At 35.1% G+C, this 20,863-nt stretch overlaps 1 protein-coding gene across 1 annotated transcript in view; it reads right to left on the minus strand.

Annotated features, from left to right (window-relative positions):
* The window catches only part of DYNC2H1 (dynein cytoplasmic 2 heavy chain 1), a gene marked incomplete at its 3' end in the record, with an annotated part of 198,461 nt that overhangs the window by 154,178 nt on the left and 23,420 nt on the right, over positions 1-20,863 (minus strand). The window contains exons 14-25 of the mRNA XM_008058276.2: positions 17,948-18,100; positions 16,891-16,989; positions 12,200-12,339; positions 11,887-12,115; positions 10,915-11,042; positions 7,968-8,083; positions 7,176-7,303; positions 3,549-3,698; positions 2,309-2,514; positions 1,295-1,450; positions 1,093-1,207; positions 56-226 (exon numbers count right to left, since the gene is read on the minus strand). Of these exons, the coding sequence (XP_008056467.1) occupies positions 56-226; positions 1,093-1,207; positions 1,295-1,450; positions 2,309-2,514; positions 3,549-3,698; positions 7,176-7,303; positions 7,968-8,083; positions 10,915-11,042; positions 11,887-12,115; positions 12,200-12,339; positions 16,891-16,989; positions 17,948-18,100 (1,791 nt within the window). The remainder of the gene's footprint in view (positions 1-55; positions 227-1,092; positions 1,208-1,294; positions 1,451-2,308; positions 2,515-3,548; positions 3,699-7,175; positions 7,304-7,967; positions 8,084-10,914; positions 11,043-11,886; positions 12,116-12,199; positions 12,340-16,890; positions 16,990-17,947; positions 18,101-20,863) is intronic.

A 20,863-nucleotide genomic window follows, 5' to 3' on the forward strand; every position in this document is an offset into this window, starting at 1 on the left:
GCAAAATTGAACTTAAAGATCAGATTTATGAAATATTTATATACATGATTCATACTTTAAGGTCTGCAGCTTTGGCTACAATTGTGTCAGCAACTCTGAGCAAATCACCAAACAGTAATTTCTCTAGACTAGTCCCCCTCGGAAGGCCAAGTAGACGAAAAAGGTCAAGCCAGTGATCTGGAGACAGATGCTCCCCTCTCACATATTTCAAGATAGGAATTACAATCTGTTAAAAAATAAAAAAATAAAAAGGTATATGTAAATACACAATACATATATATTAGCAAAACATGCATTACATTAGTATTTACTTTTATGGCAATTATCATCCAAAATTTTAAATATGCCATCATCTTGTTTAAAAATCGTTAAATCATATTCCCAAACATAACTGTATAAAACTTTTTATTAAACATTGCTCTAAATACATACAAATTACTTTTTGCAGTTCTCTGTATTTTAAAACTTCACAAAAAATATTTCTATTTTTTATTATTTTAGGATATGACTCATGTTGCGCTAGGATGTATAAATCTCTATTTTTTTCACTTTAATCATAAATTTCTTACTTATAACTTCTTTCTAACTGGCAGCAGAAATATCAATCATTTCTATGGTTTATTCTATGTTTCTTATTTTCTTCATGCAATGAAATAATTTAATTGGAAAATAAATAAACTAAAATTATAATTCAGGCACTATATAATAAAAAGATAAATGAAAACTCCCAACATCATCAGTTTCTTTTTATTTTTTTTATTTTTTGAGTTGGAGTCTCACTCTGTCGCCCAGACTGGAGTGTAGTGGCCGCTTCCGGCCACCGCAGCCTCGCTGGGCTCCGGCGATCCTTCCGCCTCAGCCTTCCACCTCAGCCTTCCGAGTAGCTGGAATTACAGGAATGCACTACCACTCCTGGCTGATTTTCTTTTGATTTATTGTAGAGATGAGGTCTCGCTGCCCAGGCGGGTCTCGAACCCGCGGGCTCAGGCAATCCACTCACCTCAGCCTCCCAAAGGCGCGGGATTACAGACTGAGCCACCGAGCCCGGCCCAACATCATTTTCAATTAGCAGAATACACAAAACAATCTTACCTGATATTTGTCAACTTCTGATTGTAATTTCACTGTCATCCCTGAATGTTCTTCCATATTCCTTAATTTGTCATGCCAATTCATCAAAAATTCCTCAAACAGATATGTCTTAGTCCTATAAAATACCAAAAACACATCTTAAAATTTACATTCAAAAATCAAACTACCAAATTATAATCTAAATATTGCTTTTTAATCAAACCGAAAAGTAATCCAGTCCTCATTGGCCATTTCCTGAAATCCTTGCTGAAACTCTTCATAAAGGGCCCAAGTTTGTGCACAGCTCTCAATGTCTTTAGAGGTACTGTAAGCCAGAGAGAAGTTAGGCTCCTCTAATCCAAAATGATGGCAATCATCACTATAAAAACAAATATTAAAATATTAAATTTTAAAAACAGAGAAAAGTTAAATATCAATAAAAAATTACTATATCCCATGTGTGTGCAGGTAAATATCCTTAATAGTGGAGACAGACAATGGGAAACTAGCTATTTTATGTAAGAATTTTACTACTTATAAACAGGCTCTACTAGATTCATTAGCAAGCATTGTTTCCAAAGGAGTCATAATTGAGTTGGTAATATATAAAGAGAGATTTTTATGTATGTATTATAAGTCTGTCATAATCTGAGCGGAGACAGTCTTCTCAGTTGAAAGGGGTAGTAGAATATAAGATGGTCTTCATCTAATCAGTATGATTCCATTTTATTAATAATTTGGTAATAAAATATTCTCTCACTTATTAAAGCAATTATTTTATGGACATGCTTGCTTAAATAGCCCAAACCTAAAGCAGTGCTCAATAGTTTATATTATTATAATCCATATTTTTCTTTGAAGTCTTATTACTTATTTTGCTAGATTAATCTTTTTCTCAGCACTAAAAGTAATTTTTTCAAAACCTTAACACTGTTTTTAAAAAGCATAAGGTCATCAAAAGTGAATATTCCAATACGTTATACAACTTTTAAGTAAACTTAATTTTCTATTCTATTTCTAGACCTTTCTTAAAATTTGCTTTCTCTTAATATCCTTATATAACCCAATCACGACTCCTAAAACAGCAGTAACATGAACTTACTATTTGTATTTTAAAAACTGATGAATTTTATAAAAAGGAATTAAGACAGCAGATATAAGAAAATTACTAGCTTGACATATAAATTAAAAACTTTTTTTCAAAGCTAGCACTATTAGTTTTAAAGAAAAAACATACATCAGCTTTTTTCTTATGACTTCAAGATCATCAAACTCAATTTTTTTCTCTTTTATTAACTTCGCACTTTTATCAAGAGTATTATGTTGGCCAGTTTCAATAATATCATCACCAGGCTTTAGCTGGTCCCAACGAGCTTTAAATTTTTCCAGTTCTTGATAATAGATCTGAAGACGTGACTTCACATTTCCTTTCATCACTTCCATCTATAAGCCAATAGAGTTTAAACAACTTAAAGGATAGTAAAATCTCACTTCATTTTCACCTTTTACTTCCAATAGTTTCTATTTAAAAGTGAAAAAATATCAACATCAACTTTTCAAAGGACTGTTTTCATTTTAATTATTGATTTCAAGTATAATAAAATAATTCAGATATAAAATAAGACCATAACTTTATAGTAACAAGAGTCAACCCTCAATATCATTTTTAAAAATTGTTCATGTGACTAACCACACCCATTACAACTACCAACAAGGTGATGTAATTTTTAAAAAGTTTGTTCAATGACTGTGGATTGTTCTACTTGAGTACATAACTCTTAAATTAAAGAAGGTATTTCCCAGTCTCCCGTGCAACTAAGGGCCATAAGACTAACTGCTGGTCAATGAAACATGAGTGCAATAAATGTGTCCAAACTCCAGGCTGTGCTCTTAAAAGACAGACAGTGCCCCTTTCTTTTTCTGTTCCCCTGCGTCCTCCCTATAGGTAGCATCTGAATGTGGTACTGACCCATCGACGAAGATACTCTCAAGACAGTGAGCAAATGAGATGGAGGAAACATGGGCCTCAAACAAAGTGACAGGCCAGAGGCCCCATGTCAGCTTACTGTCTAACATGAGAAAAAGGAAGTTGAAATTCTGGGGATCTCCATTAGAGTAATCAAGCTGATATCCTAATAAATTTAGTAATTAAAGAAAACATGAGTTTCAGAAATAAACTTAAGCCATACATATCAACAGTAGGTCAACAAAAAGTTCATTTGAAAGACTGAAAATAATGTATATATTGCAATGGGACTAGTTTCTCCTTGATATGAGAAAAAGTGAAGAAAAGCCGTGTGGAACAATCATCATTTATAGAAAGTACTTTTCTATGAAAGTACTAGAGAAGATCAATTTTAATACTCGCATTTAATTCTTATAAACCTGGGCTACAAAGAAATGAAGATAAGCAAAAAATCTTAAGTGAGAAAAAAAGTCAAGCTTTCATTTTAATAAAATAATTGAAAGGTTCTCACCTGCTCCTTAATCATAAGCTGGTGACTTTCCATCATCAACTCAAACTTATCCCACTTAGCTTTCAGGTTACTAATTGTTTCTAAACCTCCACCAGCCACAGTTCGTAAAAGTCTGTTTTTATCTTCAGCTTCTTGAAATAAGGGCAAAATCTAAAGGTTAAAAAAAAATGTAAATAACTTATTTTATCAAATATCCTAAAATTTCATTTATTTCAATTTTTGTTTCATAATTTGCTCCTTTAAAATCAAACTATTTGGCCAGGTGTGGTGGCTCACATCTGTAATCCTAGCACTTTGGGAGGTGAAGACGAGAGAACTGCCTTAGCCCAAGTGTTTGAGACCAGCCTGGGCAACTTGGTGAGACCTCGACTCTACATTAAATAAAAAAAATAAGCCAGTCATAGTAGTGTATGCCTGTGATTCCAGGTATTTGGAAGGCTGAGTCAGAAACATGGTCTGAGTCCAGCAGGTTGAGGCTGTGGTAGCCGTGAGTATGCCATTGCATTCCAGCCTGGGTGACAGAGTAAGACTCTGACTCAAAAAAATACATATAATATAATAAAATAAAGACTTTTGCTTTTAAATAATTTGTTAAAATCCAGGATATGCTGATTTGGAAAACCAAAAAACCCTAGGTATAAACTTTCCAATAGTTATTTATTATTATACAGAAGGTCAACGAAGGTATTTAGACATCAGAGGTAAAAAAGCATTCTGGCCTTGGTGACACAGCAAGACCCTGTTAAGAAATATAAATAAATAAATAAATAAATAAATAAATAAATAACTTCTAAAAGAGGTAAATTAGTGACTGTCTAAGAGCATGTGTTAACTAAATTGTCCTATGCAACAGAGAAGAGAAAGTCATGAAAAAGGTGATTAAGAAAGAGACAAGTGAAGAAATAAAATTAAGCTCCTGCATTCAGAGTATTTGACTGAAATGCCCAAAGTTGTGCATAGTTAACAGATTGTTAAACAATCTGTGTGTAGGTCAATAGGTGCTAACTTGCTTGAATTCCCTCTAAACCTTTTAACACCCTGTATCCTATAATTAATATCTGTGTTTTCACTATTCAACAAAGCAGTAAAATATATTTAAAGACTTTTAAATATCACTGAGCACACACAATAAAACAGACAACACAGGAAATCCAAAGCTATCTCAATGACCAGCTTGCAATCCCTGGGCAGGATGAGTTCTATCTGAGAAACAGAAAACCCAATGGACTAAGAAGCCATGCAGTACTAGCAGAATTTTAATTTCCTACGTGAACGAAATTTGTTATTCTGTAAAGATATCACAACAGTTCCCTAGCAGTCTCTCCGCCTCTAGGACTACCCTAAATGCCAACAAGAGGCACACCAAAAGAGAATTCTGGGACACCTGGGGCATAAAGTCCAGCCACGACTACTCAACGCCCCCAGAAAGTAAGAGTCTGTGGTCCTCGATGTGGCGCACATGACAGATTCTGCCCAGTTCTTCAATTACCTCACGCCACTTCCCACTTCACATACTCTCTCACACAACGCCTAACTGCGAACTGTTCTCAGTAGTCATGTCTCCTCTTAGGCTGTATGATGTTACACTTTCCTCTTTCCTTCCACTTCATTCATCTCCTTTGCTCCTCCTCCTATGCATGAGGTCTAAATTTTGCAAGGCCCAACCCTGGTCTTAGACCCTCTGCTGTTTGTTCTCTACCAGGTGGTCTAAGCCAGTCTCAAGGCTTAAGAGTGCTTAAATATCGTGAATATAAAGAAGACTTCCAAAGGTATATCACTAGCCCTTACTTTTATATTCCACATTCAGCTTCTTTCAGACTGTCAGTTGCTTCTCTAGTCATCTTCATCCCAGAAAATGACATCTTCCCAGTTGCTCAAGCCAAAATCCTAGACATTTTGATCTCTCTTTCTCTAACCACCCCTCCCACTTATGCATTGGAATATCCCCTTGATTCTAACTCTAAAATATGTCTTCAATCCCTCAGTCCCATCTCTGCTACTACTATCATCTCACGTCTACCACACTGTAATACTGGCCTCCCCACTACTTTTGTTTCTTTCCAATTCATTCTCCACAGAAAAACCAGAGTCACCACATCAAAATTTAAAAGACACTGTGTCACTTCCATGTTTAAAAACCTCTAAAACTTTTCAATATATCACACACAAAAAAATCTGAAGTCATTATGATTGTTTAAAGGTGCCTTCATAATCCGGTCCTTGCCTCCCTTTCCAATTTCACCTCATACTATTCTCTTCCTTGAATACTATGCTTTATTTTTTTTAAATAAAGATGTAGAGTTCAATTCAGGGTTAGGTATACAAATGTTCAGCATGCAGGTACCCTTGTTGATGAGGTGTGCCCCCCCTGCCCCCGGACAGTTTCCCACTACTGCCAATCCCTTTCTTATTAGGAATACTATGCTTTCTTAACAACTAATGTTCTTGATTACATTTCTAGCTATCTGTACCTTGAGGTAGAGAAGCTCCTTCTCTACTGCAAGATCTCTGTACATGCTGTCCGTTCTTTTTGGAGTGACCTGTCTCAAATCTCAGAATAATTGTCTCCTTCTATCTTTCAGGCCTTAGTTCAAATGCCATCTCTCTGAGAAGGTGTCCCATGATTACTCACCCTAAGTAGCATCCCCTAGTTGAGCATACTCATTCATGTTATTCCTACTTCTCTCATTCCTCTCTCTCTTGCTCTCTTTCTCTCTCTCTCTCTTTCTCACTCACTCTCACTCTTTCACACACACACACACACACACACACAAACAAATGTACATTCCATAGGAACAGAACACGTTCACAGTCGCATCCCCAACTCCCAGCCCAATGCCTGGAATACATCAGAGTACACCTAGCTGTCAAATAAATAAATGCCTCTGTGCTAACTGCCACAGCTCTTCCTTTTTAAGTTAATACCTTCTAGCAGACATACTTGATTCACCTTTAAATCCTCTTTTATATCTTTAAGCCTATCATATAAATGTTTGTAATTCTTTCCAGGAGGAAGAAATATTATTTTATTCACCTTTAAACTCTCTTTACAACTTTAAGTCTATCACATAGTAGGGACATATAAGTTTGGGTACTAATTTGAATTATTTCTTCTAGCTCTAAATATAATTAAAATCATCCATAATATATTTCATAAAACTTTGGCTTGTTCATTCTGAGCTCTAACCTTCTGGATATTGTTTTATGAGCCTTTATCACTCATCTTTGTCTTTACTGATGAGTCTTCCATCGTGCGTGCGTGTGTGTGTGTGTGTGTGTGTGTGTGTTGCTAATTCAGCTCTCACTTCATACTTCAGCATTCTAAAATTATAACCCTAAAGGCAACAACATGAATTACTTAAGTTTACTCTATTCTCATATGCCACATCCTAAGATAGACTACAAATACTTCTGAAAATAATATTAAGTATTACCACTACTCTTTAATTATACTAATATAGCATCAAGAGTCCAATCATGAGCTGGCCAGTTGGACCAGATTATTGTGGCTCTACTCATAATGTTGAGATTATATATTTATAAATGATAACATAAAATTATCCCAATTTAAACATTCCCAGCACATTAAAAATAATAATAAATATAACTTTTCTTTGTGATTCTCACCTCTGGCTTCCGTTCCTGTAGCTTACTATATTGTAAATTTGCATCACCTATTTCTTCCACAGACTGGGGCAAAATTGTTAAGACTTCCATAGCCTCAGTGACAAATGTATCGATTTCATGTAAATGAGCTGAATAGGTAACATTGAAATATAAGAAACATTATTATTATCACCAAAAATATTTAATTACATAATTTCTAAGTCAACAAGTGTTAGAAGTAATCACTATATGGAATCTATTAAATCCTAAATTATCATTAGCTTTCATAAAACAAAATTTCAAGAGGCAAACTAAGCAAAAATCATTTTTCCCATGAAAGTTGAGTTGCTTCACATTGCACTTAAAATTTTTAAGAAAAATTAAAATGTATTCATTCTTAGTATATTTTACTAAAGATTAGGAACATTTTCAGTCTTTATATAATACAGTAAAGCATGCCCATTTAAAGAAAAAAAGAATCAAGGTTGGACTGTGGGAAATAATGTGTCATTTGAAGAGATAAGAAGAAATAAATACATTATACCAGAATCATCTACCTTTCTCAGTCACATATGCAATCAACTAATACTCGCACAGGTTACAAATAATAAAGATGTCTTCAATTTTTTGACCTGTTAAGGACTGAACACTGACTTTTCTATTTTTTTTAAATGATCATTTTGAGAATATTTTATTTCATAACACTTCAGTTTTAATTTTTAATCATCACTGAGGTTAATATTTTACAACTATTAAAGTATATCCCTTTTCATACAAAATTAAGTGAAAATAAAAATTAAAAATTGTCTTTACCCTGGATAGACTTCTTCAAAGAAAGAACAAGCAGATCAAATAACTTTTGGATGAGATCATCAATCACAGTCTTTACAGGGCTGCAATTAATATTTAAACAATCCACCTTGACAGCACTGAAAAATGCCAATGGACATATTTTGATATGAGAAACACTAACTAGAGGAAAAGAGTACCAATATAATACTATAATAATTTTGTGTAATACATTTTAAAATGTAAGTCAAAAGTGATCTATAAGCACATTTTGATTTAATTTGGCAAAAATGCTTCATACATTCTACTTTGAAGTGTTTCATTGAACAATTATTTCATTATAATACTACAATTTTGATCAGCTTTTTAAAAAGAGCATCACATTATTAATTACTGAAGTATCAACAGAATATATTTAAATGTTTACAAGCTCCTGTCACAGCATGCAATATATTTATTTAAATATCCATAAAATAAATTCACTTTCCTGCAGCTAAAATACAAACAATAATAAGAGAATTACAGATAGAAAGTGAATATCAATTATTAATGCACTAAAAAAGAAGATACCATCTATCAAGTTGACCAAAATTTAATGAATGGTTAATTTGCAATTTCAATTGTGTGGGCAAAAAGAGATCCCTCAGAACTATTGGTCAAAGTATAATATAATGCAACCTTTGTAAAGAGGAATTTATGTATCAAATATTTCTAAAATAGGCACATCCTTTGTTTTAATAGCTCCACCTTTAGAATTTATCCTAAGGAAATTTTAAAGTCAGACTCCAAGACTTATACACACAACTATCTTCATCAAACTATTAACTATAATAGTGAAAACTCAGAAACAAGCTAAATACAGGAATGGCTAAATAAATTATTCTGTACCCATATAATTAAAAATCACATTTTTGAGGAATAAATAACATGGCAAAATACTAATACAATAGTATTAAATAAAAATAGGGTACAGTATGATCCAAATTTTTAAGTGTATGTGCTAATGTCCAAAACATCAAATGCTAAGAGCAACTGCCTCTGTACTTTTCTATATTTTAAAAAACTTAGGAAACAATGTATTATTTTAAAAATCAGAAAAAAATGGCATATGACTTTAAAAAGACTAATGCTTTGCATTGTACCCTAATGCAAATTATAATGCTCTAAGCAAAGAGAAGCTAAACCAGACCTGCTCATATGAGCAAAATCTCATATATCTTATACAAAGTTAAGAAAAAGATCTGAAAATTTAGGTCAAAAGATTTAAAAAGCTACTTTTAAACCACAAAGCCAGTGAAATCTTTGGGAAGCAAGTTATATGAATTAAGTGTGCACAGTTTTTTAATAAAAATATAGTTTTCTTTTAAAGCTGTATGTATTTATTCTCAATCCCCACTGGCTGGAGAGGTTTAAAACTACAGTTCCTAACAACCAAAAGTCATACAAGCCAATTGCTTGATACATGAAGTTACATGATTTCTGAAATCCTGACACGTAAAGGGACACGATTTCTGATAATTGATGCATGAAGATAGATGATTATGGAAAACCTAAAAATTACATTATATTATATTTTGCTAATGAATAAACATAAGGTGACATAATTACAAAAATGTTTTACTCATTGACTACAGAATGTTTGGACAACATTCACCTTTCATTTGAAAATATTCATAGCATGCGACTGAGATTCCATTCAGCCATAGACAGAATGGGAAGATGCCTTATTATGCATCAAAGATAAATGTCCTAATTATTTTCTTACTTCACTATCTGGAATACATTATTAAAATATAGTTTTTCTAATCTTACAGCATATTTCATGTACACAACAAACACGCAGATATTTATTTTATTGGTACTTTTGAAAATATGCTGCAAGATTAGCTTAGATAAATATATGTTAATTTATTATCAAGAAATAGTAAAATAAAAAATTGAACGTAGGGCAGGCATTCTTTGTTTTGTTCTGTTTAACTTTGGTAAGGAAGTATACATAGAAAAGTTGTCTATATAGCAGGGGACAAATAGTAGAGGCAGCAACAGGGTCCCTGAGCAGTCAAGTGGCAGCACTAAGCCAGAGAAGATGGGCAGGACTGAAATAAAGACAGGACGACAGAGAAGAGAATAAACAAGCACTAAGAAAGACTATCTTATCTTTTCCTTTCTTCAAACGAATATTAAAGGCACTACCATTATGCAAATCACCCAAGTGCAAAAAAAGCTCAAGTCATTTGTCTCTTCTGTATTCCTCATCCCTCGTCTCCCAATAAATAAGATTTCATAATTCCTCCTCCTCATTCTGAGTACCAACAACTTAATTCAATAAATGTTCACGTCAGACTAGCCTGTCTGTTTCCAAGATCTCTTTATTCTACACCATGTAGCTCACTCTTTCCCTATTAACCTTCCTAATATACAGCTTTGGTACTGATGCACCCCTGTTCAGAAACCTTCAAAAACCAACCATTCTAAAATTAATAAATGTAAATTCCCACTCATGGAACGTATTGCTAGGAGTGGTTCCAGTGGTGAGAATTTCGGATAACAAAGGGGATATGATCTCAAGCAGTGAGGTTATGAGACTCCCCTCAAATAGAGCAACATTAGGAACACTTTGTTGTGTGCCTCTTGGGATACTCTGAGAGGAAGCAGAGCAGAGCAAAAGCACTGCGAAATCTCACTGGCTGTATAACACTCCAACCGCTCTCACTAGTAGCTTTGGACTACACTTCAGGCTGTGCCAATGCATACCAAACACTGGCTCCTCATACCAGATCTGAAGAGAAGCCTCTTCCCCCTGTCCATTCTCGGCAATGTGCTACCCAGATGATACACAAATGTCATGGCTGAGGTCTAGGAGATGATAAGAAGCTGATCAACTTCAATGCCACTAAGTAGACCTAAGCACCCTTACTACCCACAATCCAAAATTATTGTGGTATATAAGTACTAAGTGAGCCTCTGATACCTTGGAAGTCGTTCTACTTCTTTCCCTTTTATTTTCAATGCTTTAAAATTTTTCTCCCAATCATATACAGTAAAAAGATGTTTTTCCACCAGAGCTTCCATATCAACTTGCCCGATTACAATCCATTCCTATTTAAAGAACAAAAAACATATTACTAAAGAAATAAAACTAATTAAAGTAACATTTGAAAGATTAGGATCTAACTGTTAGGGCCAATAAAAGGGGGCAAATGTAAGGAATTCAAGTAAATGTAAATTTAAGTATGTAAATGCAATTATTACCGCATAGCCTAAAGAATGAACGTGGGAAAAAAGACATAATATGAAAATGCAGTAATCATAAATTTTTTAAAGGAAATTATAAAAATCTTTTATATTCTCTTCTCAAACTAGATACATATAAAGTTCAAAGAATCACTTCTGCAAAGCCAAGAGTCACAATAGGCTACAAATCCATTCATAATTCGGATTCACCCTAGAAATCTAAAATGCAGAAACACTGCAGTGGCGTTAAGGAACTGGTCAAATTCTTAGTTATATCAATCTTAGTCTCAAGATCAATACAAAAGAGCAATGCGATGAGGATTTATGTTTGGAGTTAGCAGGGGTCATGCACTTAACCAGATATAAGCAGCTAAATCACCCTGATTTCATTAACATTTGAGGACTTCAGAAGAATTAAAATTGGTACAACAGAGTCATGTCACATTTCAAGTTAACAACAATTTAAAAACAAAAAAAAAGTAGTTTTTCAATCTTCACAAAACAGTCAAAGACAAAATAAAATTTGTATAGCTTTTTTCTACTTGCAGCACAAGACATTTGGATAAAAATCTACAAATCTGGCATTCTAGTTCATGATATTTTAATTTTATGCTACACAATATAAGTTAATCATTTGTATATTCAAAGTTAATTCAATGAATCAGATGAAATTTTATTATAGAAAAATGGAAAAGTGTATGTTCTGTACCTTATGTTGATTCAAAACAGCTGATAATCTTCTAAACAGATCTTCTGCTTTGCTGAAAATAGTCAGAAATCCACTTGCATTTCTATCAATCATAACAGAAAAAACAGATTCGTCTCCTGCCTCACCCACGCCCTTAAACTGATTGGGAATGCTGATGAATCTCTTCATTTCTCTGTAATATTTAGCCCGGATTTCTTCGAAAGGGGGCCTGAATTGTAATCGTCCCTGTCTGAAAGTAAACAAACAACTTTAAAACATAAATTATTAGAAAACCATCCGTTGAACATTAAACTCGGGTTTAGCAACATCTTACTTGTAAGTTAAGTCTATGTTGATTTCTGGCAGATTCTCGTTAAGTGCTTCTAAGCCCATCTGATACTGATGCTCCAGAGCTTTGTACAGTTGGTGATTCCAGTGCTGTTTCCATGCACACATGTCCCTTGCTTGGAACCCCTGTGACATTCACATTTTTTATTTAAAATTAGGCAGGAGAGATTTTTTTCATTTAACATTTTCATGTCACATAAAACACAATTATAAGCACACACACAAAAAAACTCACCTCATTTTTCAAATCTTAAAGCATGTACCGCCTTAATGACTACTTTTAGTACTTTTAATATAGACTTATGTAGTCAAATATGAAAATCTCTAATCTTCATAAATACATATATAATATATATCACATATAAACAACATATAGATGTAAGGATGTAAGAAATTCAGTAAAATGCATTTATATTTTTAATTTATTTATTATAGAGTTGTGGGGTACAAGTGAGGATTAACTCTGTAAGTAGGCTGCACGCAGGTGAAGTTTGGACATCTAACGACCCTTATTCCCCCCGGTAGGGGACCAGGACCCCAGTGTGTTGTCAGGTGCTTCCTGCCTCCTCCCTTCCTTTCTCCCCTAGAAGTGCCCAGCAACTGCTTATCCCACCCTTGTTCTAATGTGACTAATAATCAGGGCCCACTTATGAGTGAGAGCATATAGTATTCAGCTGTTTCTGTGATAGTTCACTAAGTATGATGGTCTCCAACTGCATCCAAGTTGCTATGAAGTCCATGATTTTATTATTCTTTATGACTACATAAAACTTCATCATGTGCATGTACCACATTTTCTTTATTCAGTCTACTTTCAATGGGCAGCAGGGTTGATTCCATGTTTTTGCTATTGTGAATAGTATGGCAATAAACATGCATGTGCAGATGTCTTTTTGGTAGAGCAATTTATGTTCCTCCAGGTATATTCCCAGAAGAGGGATTGCTGTATCATATGGAAGATTAATTCTTAGTTCTTCTAGAAATCACCACACTGTCTTCAAACGAGATTGAATTAGCCTGCATTCCCACCAAGAGTATAGAAGCATTCCCTTTTTTCCACATCAGCACTTGTTTTTTGACTCATTAATGATAGCCATCCTTACTGGAGTTAGGTGATACCTCATTATAGTTATGATTTGCATTTCTCTGATGATAAGTGAGGCTGAACATTTTTTCATGTGTCTATTGGCCACCTGTAGGTCATCTTTTGAGAAGAACCTTTTTATGTCCTTTGCCCGCTTTTTAATGGGGTGTTTGTATTATTCCTTTTACTTAAGTTCCTTGTAGATCCTGAATGTTAGACCTTTGTCAGATGCACAATTTGCAAATATTTTTTCCCATTCTATGGGTTGTTACTATTCTCTTGATGGTTTCTTTCACTGTACAAAAGCTTTTCAGTTTGATGAGGTCCCATTTGTCTATCTTTCTTAGTTTCTATGGCATTAGCTTTTGGGGACTTGGTCAAGAATTTGTTGCCTACTCCAGTGTACATAAGGGTGTTTCCCACATTTTCTCCTAGGATTCTTACAGTTTGAGGTTTTATGTCTTTGGTGCATTTTTAGTTGATTTTTGGATATGGTGACAGGTAAGGGTCCAGTTTCATTGCTCTGCATTGGTTAGCTAGTTTTCCCAGCACCGTTTGCTTACTATGGTCTACTTTCCACAGTACTTTTATTTATTTTTTTTTTTTGAGTTGGAGTGTCACTCTGTCGCACAGACTGGAGTGCAGTGGCCGCTCCCGGTCACTGCAGCCTCGCCTGCTGGGCGCCAGCGATCCTTCCACCTCAACCTTCCAAGTAGCTGGAACTACAGGTGCACGCTACCACGCCTGGCTAATTTTTTGATTTATTGTAGAGGTGAGGTCTCTCCAAGTTGCCCAGGTGGGTCTCAAACCCACAGGCTCAGGCAATCCACTCACCTCAGCTCCCAAAGGTGTGGGATTACAGGCTGAGCCACCGAGCCCGGCTCCACAGTACTTCTTATTGGTTGCTTTGTCGAAGATAAGTTGGTTGACAGACCGTGTTTTTACTTCTAGAATCTCTGTCCTGTTCCATTGGTCTTTGTGCCTAATCCTGTACCAGTACCATGCTGTCTTGGTTATTGTAGCCTTGTAATAAAGTTTGAAGTCTGGAAATGTGATACCTTCAGATTTGTTCATTTTGCTGAGAATTGTTTTGGTTATTTTTGCTCTTTGTTGTTTCCATATGAATTTCTGTATTGTCATTTTCATGTCTGTGAAAAATGATGTTGGTAATTTGATGGGTATTGCATTGAATCTATAGATTGTCATGGGTAGGTAGGATGAGCACTGTGACAATATTGATTCTTCCACTCCATGAGAGTGAGATTTTTTTTTCCCATTTTTGTGCCATCTTTAACTTCCTTGAGCAGCATTCTGTAGTTCTCACTGTAAAGGTCTTTCGCTTCTTTGGTTAGGTGGATGCCAAGGTTTTATTTTTATTTTTTTGTGTGTGTGGCTACTATAAATGGCATTGTGTTTTTCATTTGGTTCACCACTTGCTTGTTGCTGGTGTATAGAAATGCAACTGTCTTTTGCACATTTATTTTGTAACCTGAAACTTTACGAAACTTATTTATCAATGCGAGGACGCTTTTGACAGACTCCATAGGATTTTCTAGGTGTAGAATCATATGGTCTGCAAAGAGGGATACCTTAACTTCCTTTTTTCCTATTTGGATACCCCAAATTTCCTTCTCTTGACTGATTGCTCTGGCTAGGATTTCCAGCATTATGCTGAATGTGAAGGGTGAAAGTGGACATCCTTACCTGGTTTGCATTCTTTGGGGGAATGTTTCCAGCTTCTGTCCCTTGAGCAAAATGTTGGCTGTGGATTTATCATAGATGGCTCATATTGTTTTAAGGAATGTTTCTTCTATGCCTAGGTGCTGAAGGGTTTTTATCAAGAAGGAATGTAGATTTTGCCAAATGCTTTTTCTCCATCTAATGAGATGATCATGTGGTTCTCGGTTTTATCTGTTAATGTGCTGAATTATGTTTGCAGGCCTGTGAATGTTGAACCAGCCCTGCATCCGGGGAATGAAGTTCACCTGATCATGGTGGATAATCCTTGATATATGTTGCTGAATCCAATTTGCTAGAATCTTGTAGAGAATTTTTGTATCTATGTTCATGAAGGAGATTGTTCTGTAATTCTCTCTCTCTTGTTGGGTCTTTGTTAGGTCTGGGATTCAGTGTGATGTTAATTCTATGAGTTAGGAAGTATTTCATCTTTCTCAATTGCCTGAAGTACTTTCTTTAAAATTGTTAATAGCTCCTCTTTGTATATCTTGTAGAATTCAGCTGGGAAGTCATATGGTCCCAGGCTTTTTTTGGTGGGGAGACTTCTTATGATTGAATTGATTTCCTGAATTGTTACTGCACTGTTTAGAGTTTCAATTTCTTCTTGCTTCAAACTGTTGAGGTCGTGTGATGCCAGAAAGTCCTCCATTTCCTTTATATTTCCTAGTTTACTTGCATACAGGTGTTCATAGTAATCTCTGATAATGTTTTGAATTTCTTCAGTGTCATTTGTGACTTTGTCTTTTTCATTTCTAATTGTGTCTATTTGGACTTTTTCCTCTCTCTCTGTTTTTTATAATCTGTCTGGCCATGGGTCCATCAATCTTATTGATCCTTTCGAAGAACCAGGTTTTGTCTTGTTGATTTTTTCTGTGATATTCTTGTCTTCTATATCCTGCAATTGTGACTTTATCTTTATCTTAGTGGCCTGGATTTTTCTACTGAAACTAGGATTTAGGTGATCTTGCCTTTCCCGCTCCCCTTTGTGTGATGTTGGGCTGCTTACGTGTGATCAAAAATATCAGTAAAATTTAAAAACCAAACAAATATTAAATTACTTTTACATTTAGACTTTATTTTATGATGTGTTACCACAAACAATTGTTTATTTTGTGAACTTCTTAGTCCTTTTTCAAAAATTCCCATAAAATATAGCTTTTCTCTTCCCATCCCACTTTCTAAAAAATCCACTATACATTTAAAAACATAAGAAATTTAAAATATTAGAATGCTGAGGATAGTTTACATACATTTTTGCTTCTATACAACCCTATATACCAATTTTAGCACTTTTGATGTTTTTCTTAAAGTTCTTAAAACTCAAAATATATGTAAATGTGTGAGACCTCTGGTGATATTCAGCTAAGATCCCATTACCACCTACTGTGTAACAGGCTCTGTTCTAGTCACCTTTATATACATCATCTCTGACATACGAATATAAAAAGAACTGAAATTTTACCCCCAAAAAGAAAAAAAACTGTGAAATAAAGTCATTTAGATTATTAAGCTTCTGCCTAAAGTTAACTTTGTGTCCTATGGATGTTATAATCACCTAAAAGAGAACTAAGAAGTATTAGATAATTAAACACCAAGTCAGAAAAACTACAAACTCTGAATTGAGGGATTTGGTGTTCCAAAAGATAAACAGAAACTTATTTTTGTATTTTTTCAAACATAAACTCACTGTTAATGTATGGTCTTTATATATAATTCAGTTTTTGAAAACCCAGATTTATTAGAAATTAGAAAAGATTTAAAGATAACCTTTAGGAATGTCTCATCAATTCATATACTATATTCACATCCTGCAAAGGTCATATTTCAAAGTAGAGACGCGAAGTAGCACACTCTACCTGTGCTTCCACACTTGCTAAGCCAGTCCTCAGTTCTTGTAATCCATCTTTCCAGCGCTGTTGCTGCCGAAGTAGATCAATATTCATAAGAGCAACCACCTATTAAAAATTAAAGCATGAGCATCCAAAATATTGCTGGAAAACAGTCAAGTTTCAGTGGAGAAACCTGATGACACCACCTTCACCAAGTGAGCAAGTTTAAGTCAACCGACAATATGACATATTGACCCCCGATGGATGTACTGAGCAGGGCAAAGCTTCACTCACTTCTGTGCTATTCCTGCCAAAACTGCATAACCTCGGTCTCATCATGAAACATCATATAATCCCAAATCAAGAGAGATTCTACAAAATAACTGACCAGTTCTCAACAAAATCATGAAAAACGAGGAAAGACTGAGGAGGGGGAGACTCCAGAGACCCAGCAACTAAATGCAAAGTGAGATCCTGGCCTGTGTCCTGGAAAAGAAAAAGGATGTTTTTGGAAAAAGTTGTAAAATTCAAAACCAGTCTGTTTGTTTGTTGTTGTTGTTACAAGGTTTCTATTATTTTGACAAATTAGAGAGTGTATTCTTTTTTTAGTTTTTGTTTGTTTTTTATAAATTTTAGATTGAGGGGGTACATGTGAAGGTTTGATGCATGGGTATATTGGGTGATGCTGGGGTTTGGGCTTCTAGAGAACCCATCACCCAAATAATGAGCACAATGCCCAAGAGACAGTTTTTCAATTCTTAACCCACTCCGTCTCACCCCTTTTGAAGTCCCCAGCGTCTACTGTTTCCATCTTTATGTCCATGTGTACCCATTGTTTAGCTCCTAAACACACCCAACCTTGTCTGTTTCCTGGATTGATAACCGTATTAAGGTTGTAAACACTAGGGGAACCTGGGTGAAGGGTAAAATGTGAACTCTGCAATATTTTTGCAACTTTAAGCCTCAAATTATTTCAAAAATGTTTTAAATTGTATCTTAATTATTTTTTAATTAATACTATTCATATATTAATTCATTCATTAATACTATTCATAGTTTACTCAATTTTATAAATAAAATATACCTTTTCACAAAATGTAGTGTGCCATTTTCTTAGTTTTCTATTTTCAGTGGCAAGTCGTTCAGCAGCATTTTGGAGTATTTGGATGTAGCCTTCTAATTCTTTAGGATTATCCCAAGTAATTTGTGATTTTCCTCCACTTCCTGCTTTTGAATTCTATTGTACAATAAATAACATTCAGCATTTAAATGCATTTATTTCCAAAAGATTCAATATTCTACATCACAAGTCCAATTATTCCCAAAATCTACAACAAAGAAAGCACATAAGGCTGGGCACAGTGGCTCATGCCCGTAATCCCATCACTTTGGGAGGCCGAGGCAAGTGGATTGCTTGGGCCCAGGAGTTCAAGACCAGCCCAGACAACATAGCAAGCTCTCATATCTACAAAAATTAAAAAAAAAAAAAGCTGAGCATGGTGGTACGTGCCTGTAGTCCCAGCTACTAGGGAGGCTGAGGTGAAAGGACTGCCTGAGCCCAGGGTGTTGAGGCTACAGTGAGCCATGATCATGCCACTGCCCTCCAGGTTGATGACAGAGACTCCAACTCAAAAAAAAAAAAAATCAAATAATCTTCCATTTCATAAATAAGACCAAGATGAGTAGACCATTTCTTCCAGCTTCTCCCTCTCTCATCTATAAACCCTGCACAAGCAAGCACTGAAAGACTAAAACGTAGAACAAAGAAGGCAGACAACCCAGAAACCACAGGAATAAAGAGCAGCACACCCAGATTTCCCTATTGTCTCCTAGATATTCAGGACAGGGTGCTGGAGAAGCTTCACTCTGGAGCCAATGAGAGGCACAAAACAGAAAAGCTCCAGAAGCTTGTTTCCCCTCACCACAAGACTAGGAAAACAGCAACCTAACAACAGAAAATCTTTCCACTCGATTTCCACCAATGAAAAGACCACCCCTCTCTGCAGTTTCAGAGGAACCAAGCAGAGAGCTGATCTTCCATTCTCCACTCAGCAAAAGCCAGCAGTGTTCCAATTCCCCTGTTGAGTCAGTGTCCATGAGGTTGGACAGGAAGCTGAGATTTCACTCTACTTCATGGCAACAGAGAAGTATAAATCAGCTCTCCACTCTTCCCTCCTTAGTTCAACAGGACGCAGTAAGGAGCTAAGCTTACACGCATCTTGGAGGCAACAAGACAGTACAGGTTGGTGCCTCACTCAGGCAAAAGGGGGCACTGAACGTCTACTTCATTCATCTGCAATGAAGTGGCAGGAGTTAGTGTTCCCTTTTGGACAGAAGGTGACTGCAGGACCCCGGAGGAGACTAAACGAACATATGCATTCGCCCAGCCCTCATGCTACTCCCAAAAGAGAGATTGTTTGCCTAAATATAAAGACTAGATATTATCCAGAGTATCATAATATAATATTCAAAATGATCAGGATATAAGTGAAAATCACTTGTGACACCAGAACCTAAGAAAATCACAACTTGAATGTGAAAAGACAATCAACAGATGCCAACAATGAAATGAATCTGATGTTAGAATTATCTGACAAGAATTTTAAGGTAGCCATCATAAAAATGGTTCAGCATGCAATTATAAATTCTCTTGAAACTAGTGAAAAAAACCAGAAAATCTAAAAATAGAAATTTTCAAAAAGTAAATGGAATATACAGAACTAAAAAATACAATAACAGAAATTTTTTAAAAGTGTTAGATGGGCTCAATAGTAGAATGGAGACACATTTGAGGATAGAATTATTAACTTTGAATACTAATCAGTTTCAGGAAGCTCTGAAATAAGTGAACTAATACATATATAATTGGCTTCCTAAAAGGAAGGAAAGAAGAGAAAGAAAGCATCTGAAAAAGAAACAATAACAGAAAATTTCCCAAATTTGACAAAACACAGATTCAAGAAACTGAATGACTCTCAAATAGGATAAACTTTAAAAGAATTCCATGTCAGGCCACACAATAAACTTCTGAAAACTAAAGACAAAGAATCTTCAAAATCTTGAATGCAGCCAGTGAGAAACAATGCACTACTTAGAAAGGAACAAAAATTCAAACAGTGGATTTATCAGCTAAAACCATAGAAGTCAGCAGGAAGCAGAACATTTTTAAGGTGCCAAGGAAAGAAATGTCAAATATGAATTTACATCCGGTGAAAATATCCTTCAGAAATAAGGAGAAAGGAAAACATTCCACAGAAAGGAAAATTATGAAAATTTGTCACTAGAACACATACTCTTAAAGCATGGCTGAAGGAAGTTCTCTAAATAAGGAAATAATAACAAAAAGAACTCAGAACTCCAGAAGCTCTCGTATCTACAATGGGATGAACAAAAAATATGCATGTATAATAAACTATCCTTCTCATGGGTTTCTTAAATCATATTTGATGATTGAAGCAAAAATTATAATGCCATCTGATGTGATGCTCAATGGCCACAGAAAAAAAACTCAAAACAAATATATAAAAGTGAAGAGGGCAAAGACACCTAAAGGGAAGGAAGGCTTCTATACTTCACTTGAAGTGGTAACTAGTAAGGCATAGGAAGTCTCTGGAATATAGCAGACCCTCAGTAAGTAACTGATGGATTAATGAAACTAAGTAATTACAATAAATGCAGCAGAACACTCAATGAATCAATGTAAAAAAGCATTTACTGTGCAATTACTACATACCTCTCACTATTCTATTGCTTGAGAGTATAAAAATAAATAAATTAGAGTACCTACCCTCTGACTTTCTACAATACAGTGAGTGGTCAGAGGATTACAAAGAACCCTAGGGCTCTTGCAACTGCACCAGACCAATCTGGTTCAACTTTTACATAACAAAGTTGAGTTTTTTTTTTAGTTGCCATGGCTCCCCAGTTTGAAGGTCAGGAAACCTGAGCACACCCAGGTGAACAAGTGTGTAACTACAGAGGGAACTTAAGTGCCCAGATA

Source organism: Carlito syrichta, unplaced genomic scaffold, assembly GCF_000164805.1.
Source record: "Carlito syrichta isolate Samal-C Ts95f unplaced genomic scaffold, Tarsius_syrichta-2.0.1 Scaffold303273, whole genome shotgun sequence".
Classification (NCBI taxonomy): domain Eukaryota; kingdom Metazoa; phylum Chordata; class Mammalia; order Primates; family Tarsiidae; genus Carlito; species Carlito syrichta.